At 54.2% G+C, this 7,103-nt stretch overlaps 1 protein-coding gene across 6 annotated transcripts in view; it reads left to right on the top strand.

Annotated features, from left to right (window-relative positions):
* TSNARE1 (t-SNARE domain containing 1) overlaps positions 1-2,891 on the top strand; it is a 136,486-nt gene extending 133,595 nt beyond the window's left edge. For 4 of the 6 annotated variants that reach the window (XM_037732495.1, XM_037732494.1, XM_037732492.1 and 1 more), the window contains exon 13: positions 595-2,889. In XM_037732495.1, the coding sequence (XP_037588423.1) occupies positions 595-1,196 (602 nt within the window). In that variant the 3' untranslated portion in view covers positions 1,197-2,889. Of the gene's footprint in view, positions 1-594 lie in introns of all 6 variants that reach the window. The other 2 variants (XM_037732497.1, XM_037732496.1) reach the window with 2 other exon arrangements.
* Positions 2,892-7,103: the final 4,212 nt, after the last annotated feature.

Below are 7,103 nucleotides of genomic sequence, written 5' to 3'. Positions count from 1 at the left end.
GAGGAGGTGTAGACGGGCGGGTGGCTGGGCGGATGGAAGGAGGAGGTGTAGACGGGCGGGTGGCTGGGCGGATGGAAGGAGGAGGTGTAGACAGGTAGACGGAGACTGCATGGATACATGGGTGACTAGTCTGATGGATGGATGAACAGAAGGAAGAGGAGGAGGATGGGAGCGCGGATGGGAGCCAGTGGTGAACACGTAGGTGGACAGATTGATGAGGGGATGAAGGGGCATGTGTGTGTGGAGGAATACACGCGTGGGGGGCAGATGGCAGGTAGACCTGTGGGCAGCTGGCAGACCGCAGGGCAGTCGGTGGAGGATGAACACAGGCAGTGCCGTGATGGCTGGGCGTGCAGGCCACTTGGATAGGCCATGGCTTCAGTCCCAGCACTACTAGAGTAAATGTGCCCATCTCTCTGGGTCTTTTTCCTCATCTCTCAAATGGGTGCAGCTCCCACTGCAGAGGGGCATCGTGAGACCCAGACAACTCCAGGTTCAGAGGCCGCCCACGGGCACTCTCCCTGCGCCTCCCTCACACCCTGGGTCACTGGGTCTTGGAGTGCAGGCTGACCTTTTCCTCTTTCCCTCTGTTAGCCGACGAGGACGAGGCCCCCGGCTGCTTGTGGCTGCCCCTGCGGAGCCTGGAAGGGCCCAGCCCGTCTGAACCTGACCCCCTGGACTTACGAGGAGTCTTCCACGCACCCACCTCCTCACCCTCCCCACCCGCTTCCCCAGCCTCCACCCCACGGGCAGCCACACTCACAGGGTCCTTCCAGCCCTCCCCACCCTCCTCAGAGCCAGCACCGCCCTTGCCTTCCGGGAGGACCCCAGGGGCAGCACCTGAACCTTCGGCGTTTGAGCAGCGGCTGCTGGACTCCCAGCGGCGGCAGGGCGCCCTGCTCTCCTCCTGGGCCCAGCAGCAGAGCGCACTCATGGCCCAGCAGAGCCTGCTACTGCAGCAGCTGGCCGAGCAGAGCCAGCGTCTGGCCGACGGCGTGGAGGCCCTCCACCGGACCCTCGAGAGGCTGGTGGGAGCGCGCCCCACCCGGGAAGCCTCACCCTCACTCCGGGACGGTGGCCCTGCCAGTGGAATGGCCCAGGGGCCTGCCGGAGACTCCCAGGACAGCCCCCAGGGTGCCCATGCGGGGCTCGAGGCCTTCTCAGGGATGATCCTGAAGGTGGAGGAGGAAATATAGGGCTGGTCAGGGGTGCCGGCAGAGCCAGAGGGTGGGGGCAGGGCCTCCAGTCTTTCCCCTGCTGAGGCCAGGCAGGGGAGGGATGGCAGTGACTGGGTCTCCAGGGCACTGGGACGGCTTGAGTCCAGGAGATGGGAAGGACGAGAGGACATGGGTTGTGTCCTGTAGAGTGTGGTGACCTTCGGGGAAGGGTTGCAGAGAGCCGACCTGTGGGGTCCAGCAGGTCAGGTCTACCCAGGGACAATGCTCGGAGGCTCCCCCCGTGTGGCAGTGGCTGTGAACTCTGCAGCCCAGCATCCCCGCAGGCAGCCGGTGGCAGAGACTGGGAAGATGCACTTAGGAGCTCCTGGGCACTGGAGCTCTGGAAAGGGGGCTCGGCCAGGCCCTAAGGTCCCGAGTGTGACCTGGCTTGACTCCCAAAGGTCCCTGTCCCCTTTATGGGCATGTACACTTGGAGGGCCAGGCTCCTACGCCCTACCTGCTTTTGGCCCAGGGGAACCACAGCTCGTGAGCTTGGAATAATTTCTTTCCAATTTTCTATATATATATATATATATATATATGCCATATATTGTTTGGTACTGTATGGGGCTGGGATGACATTTTGTACCTGCAGATTTTTCTTGCAAAAAGTATTTTTTTACATGAGCATAAAATAGAGCAGGTGGCAGTGTGGCTGCTGACAAGCACATGAGCTGGAGCCTGCTCCTGGGGCCTGGGGCGCCGCTGCTTTCAGCCTCCCTGCAGGGGCCCAGGCATTTCCTGTGACTTCAGACCCTTCTTCCTCCGTAACCTCCTCGACTCCTGGGAGATCCCTCGGTGGGGCTGCCCCTTCTCTGTCCCTGCACAGCAGGGGGCAGTCTGCAGCCCCCGCCCCAGCCTGGGCAGCTGTTGGGAGCAGCAGGCGTGGGAGGTGGGGCCAGCCTGGGCCTTGACTGGCTTGGGGCCTCCAGCCTCTTCCTCTGCTGGCCTCTGCGTGGCTTCCGTGGCCCAAAGCCTGTCCCAGGAGCGAGATGCTGACAGGCTGCCCTGAGCGGGAGGCATGCCGGTCCGGGGAAGCTCCAGCACAGCCGAGCGTCAAGACGGCAGCGTCCCTGAGAGCAGGGAGAGGGGCCTTTTCCTGGTTTTGTGTTTTCCTCTGGGGCCAGCATCGTGCCAGTAACTTTTGTCTATGGAAGAACCCAAGGCATAGCCACACGTGCAGCTGGCCTCCCTCCAAGCTCCTGACTCTGGGTGCACAGGTGCTGCTGTTGGTGCTGGGTGGGGCCTCCACTCTGATGGTTCCACCTCAGGAAAGTCAGCCTTCCATCCTGCAAAACCAGGTGACCTCAGTGCCACCACCTCCAAGAAGCCTCTTTAGATCTTCATTCTGGGTTCTTGTCCACTGAAAATACCCACCATAGGCCAGGCGCAGTGGCTCACGCACTTTGAGAGGTTGAGGCAGGAAGAAGGCTTGAGGCCAGGAGTTTTAGACCAGCCTGGGCAACACAGCAAAACCTCACCTCTACAAAAATAAAGCTCAGTAAATAAAGATGCCCTGCATGGCTGACAGTGGCCTTGCATGGCCGTGTGTGTTTTGTCTTGTGTTATGGTCTTACCTTGGACACAGCCTCTACTCCGGGTTTAGCTGAGCCCTGGTCCTTGTCATATACTGTTGGAAACCGATGCTCCGTGCCAGAAAGAAAAATCAGCACTGAAACAAAGGATTTCTTAGCAAGCAATTTTTACTTCTTGGGCTGCAGGAAGGGTACTCTTGCTAGCCATCATGCCTCGAGAGTACAATGAACAAAGGAAAAACAGACACATTTATCCCTTAGGCATTTGGGGTCATCCTCACCGCTGTGTCTGATCTCCATTGGCCGGAGCCAGACCTCACCATCTAAAACAAAACCCAATTGGCTAACAACTTACAACTTTTCTAAACAGGTAAAAGCAATGAAGAGCCGGGACATGCCTGTGAACACGTCCGGCACAGATACCCTGGTTAAAGTACAAGGACATAGAGTGTACTACATGCCTGTAAGCGTGGCAGGTCTAACAGCTACATAGGATAGAACTTAACAAAGGAGCTCTTAGCTCACTTATGATTTATTCTTTAACAAGAAAGGAAACTTTAAAGAGGAACTTTTCTGCTTTCCACATACGCTGAACCCCAATCCTCACCCCACACTGTCCTGACCACAGTTGCACATTGAGCCCTGACCCTGGTCCTGAACTATGTTTTGACCCCGTTATACATTGAGCATTGATCCTGGCCACTGACTCAGCCCTGATTCTGATCACACACTGAGCCTGGTCCTAGTTGCATGCTAAGCTGCGGCCGCAGCCCTGGCCCTGGTCAGTCTAGGCATCTTCTGGGAGTATCCTCTGGGTTGAGCCCTTACTAAATGCCGAGGATACAGAAGCAGCTATGGTAGTCTGGGGGACTCTCCTCCCGAGTTTAGCGTGTGCTGCAGAAAACACATACTTAGCAAGTTAATACATATTTGACAAAATTTATGTAACAGTTAAAAATCGGTATAACTGCATTTGGTAGGAAATAATAGTGTGTCTTAGAGCAGATGGGCATCATGGCTGCTCCATCACTGACATCAATGACCAGGGGTTGGCAAGGCAGGGCAACACTTCTCAGTGGTCCAGGCATCTTTCTGCTCCCTTCTCTGCCGTGGTCCTCATGGCCCAGGACGGCTGCAGGACTCCGTGCATCACACTTGTGTTCCAGGTAGTCGGGTGTGGGGAAGGACGGCTGCAGGACTCCCCGCATCACACTCCCTTGAAGGAGATCTCTGCCTGCATCTCAGCCCATCGACTGGGAGTTAGTCGGATGCCCAACTTTAATTGCAAAAGAAGCTGGAAAACATAGCTTTAGCCCCAAATGGGGATTTTGTTACCAAAATAGAAGGGGCTGGACGCTGGGGTAGGCAGCGGGCAGTCTGCCAAGCTGGGGCGTTGACAGGGCTGGGACATCACAGTTTAGAGTGTCGCAGGCCCCCCTGCAGGAGGGACAACAGAGGCCTCCAAGGCGATGTGGCAGTAATCATTGCAGCCAGCGAGGGGCAGGAGGAGCCCGAAGGACCCCAGGCAGTGAAGACCAAGGGCCTGTCGGCGGGGCGCCAACTCCACCTCTGCTTTGTGGCTGAGGAGCCGGGACTCCAGAGCTTAGGGTCTGAATGGGCAAGTCCTGGTCCGTCTCTCCACAGTATGTGCCCTGCTCTTTGTGCTCTAGGCCAGTTTGCCAAGATGCGGTCAGATGCCGAGAGGCCAGGCAGGAGCATGGCCGGGACAGCAGAGAGGCATCATGGAGCGAGGCTCTGTCATCCAGCAGGTGCGTGGAATGGCAGGCGGCATGCAGGGAGGGCAGAGGCTGTGCCCAGCCTCGAGGGCAAGGGCGTTTCTGGATGAAAGGAGAACCAGGAGTGTCGCCTCAGACCTGGGCCTGGAAACCCCTTCTCTTGGGTGGGGGCAGGGGTGGCCTGCGGTCTCCCAGGAAGGAGACTGTGGTCTCGGCTTAAACAGTAGCTATTCAGCATCAGCACTTTTGACGAAGGAACGTTCTTAGCAGGTGTGTGAGACGGAGGCGACCAGGAAGACCCTGAGGTTGCTGACCTGCCCCAGATGGGATTTCATTGTGACTCACGTCCACACTGCTCACCTTGGGGCCTGGGCTGCTCGTACCCCCTCTGCCAGGCAGCCCAAATGCTTCCCTTGATCGATTAGGAGGATGGTGGGTCTGTGATGGGAAGTAAGATGTGGCATTGTGATGGAGCTTGCCTGCAGGGCCTTCCAAAACATGTTTCAGAAAGGATGCCAGAGAGTGGCTGGGATGGTTTCCGTCAGAGCTAGAGAGCCCAGGTCCCCTCACTGGGTCCCCCACTTTACAGACAGACTGAGAGCCCAGGGTGGTGTTGGAGCTGCAGGGTCCTGTCCAGGTCACAGAGTGCAGAGGCAGGCCTTGAACCAGGCGTCTGGATTCCAAGTTCACGCCCCTTCCCTGTGCTGCAGTGCATTCCAGGTGAGTGAGGACAGCTTTCGGGTGCCTCATCCATCTGGCTCAAATGAGCCCGGCCAGCTTGCCCGCCCTGGAGGATCTCAGAAAATGAGGAAGGTTCTGCGGATCTGCTCCTGGGGAATGGTGGATTGGACAGTTGGAAGGGCTGTCCCATGATACAATAACTTAACCTGGAAAAAGCCGTGGTCTTAGATGTTTTGCCGGCTTTAGGGATGAACTGGTAGCCATGGTCTTGCCCCTCTCTCCGTCTCCCCTCCCCAGTCTAACGTGCCGGCGTGGGAAGTTAAGGAAAGCCAGGCTTGCCCTGAGCCCCAGTAAGCACCAGGTCTACCTGTGGATCCAGGGCCCAAGCAGAAGGTTCTGGAGAAAAGATCCCTCGTCAGGGCCTTGGTATACCCACAGAAGAAGAAGAATCTCTTGGGCCTCCAGTTGGAAATCATTTAGTCTGTAATGGGGCAGGCCGTTGAGGGAAAACCCGGAGGAAGAACCAAGAAAAGCAAAAACACCAAGTTTAGACCCCAAAAGACTCCAGCTTTGGGATTAATCAGACACATAATGTGATTTCTGTGAAATATTTTTTAAAATAAAAAGATGAATCACAAAAATGAGCAATAAGATTCTAAAAGTGATTAAGCCCATCTGTGAAAGATCAGTGTGGCCTTTAGAAATGGAGAACTTTCTGGGTGGGTTAAGCAACATACTGGACATAGATGATGTTAGTAATAGCAAACTTGAAGATTTCTAGAGAAATAATAATATTGCAGAGAAAGGTAAGAAAATAAGAAATGAGATTAAGGGATGGGGAGAGTAGAACCAGAGATACATACATCATCCTGGAGTCCCAGAAGAGGAGGAGCAGTGAAATGGTGAAAAGCAATGTGTGAAGACGCCGTTGATGTGACCTGTGATTTCCCGGACCCAGGAGGCACTAGCCTGCTGAATGCATAAATGAAAAGAAATCCCTTCCTGGACACATCATGAGGAAGCGTGGAACAGCACAGAGAGAGGGAAAGCCTTTCCAGCAATTTCAAAGACAGGAGAAGTGATGACAGTTTTGCTGCCGGCTCACTTTACATCAGCAACAGCAGAAGCCAGGAAATGGTAATATCTACAAAGTATCAAGAGGAAGTCAGTGTCAATTTAGAATTCTGCAGCTGACGAGACTAAACAACAAAGGTGAAATACAGACACTCTGTACACATAAAGCCTGCGAGAGCTGGCCACCAATAGACCTTCATGAAAGGGGTTTCCAAGAGATGGACTTCAGGGTGCAGGACTGGAATCCCAGAAAGAGCATCTGTAATACAGGAAGACCGGTGAGCCAAGAAATGTGTAAACATGTGAGTAAATCCAAATACTCATGAAGATTTTTTAAAGTCCATAATTACTAGAACGTCTAACTTGTGGAAGTGAATTTTTATAAAGGATGGAACTACTGGAGAATGATAGTATATTAATTGGGAAGAACTGTTCAAATATTCTGAGCTCCTGGTATTATTTGCAGGGAGGTTAAGTATTGATTAAGGTTAGCCTGCGCTAATAACTGCACATCATAAAAAAGCTCAAGGGTCCCTTCATCAAAGCTGGAAACTTCGGCTTTGCAAGAGATCCTGCTAAGATTATGAAAGAGAAGCCAGCGACTAGTAGAATGTATTTGCAAATCACATATCTGATGAAGGATGTATCCAGAATATATAAAAAGGTCTCTAATTTCCACAGAAAGAAAACAGTTCTATCAGAAAATGCCCAAAAATGTGATCAGACACTCACCAAAAAGGATATATGGGTGGCAAGTGAGCACGTGAAAAGATGTCCCTCAGCAGCAGCCATCAGGGAAGTGCCCACTAAACCCACACCACCGTGCCATGGCGTGCCCCCTCAGCAGCAGCCATCAGGGA

The sequence above is a fragment of the Cebus imitator genome, unplaced genomic scaffold (assembly GCF_001604975.1).
Source record: "Cebus imitator isolate Cc_AM_T3 unplaced genomic scaffold, Cebus_imitator-1.0 Scaffold449, whole genome shotgun sequence".
In the NCBI taxonomy this organism is placed as follows: Eukaryota; Metazoa; Chordata; class Mammalia; order Primates; family Cebidae; genus Cebus; species Cebus imitator.
The sequence above is the reverse complement of the archived record's forward strand: the minus strand, read 5'-3'. Positions and strand labels throughout refer to the sequence as shown.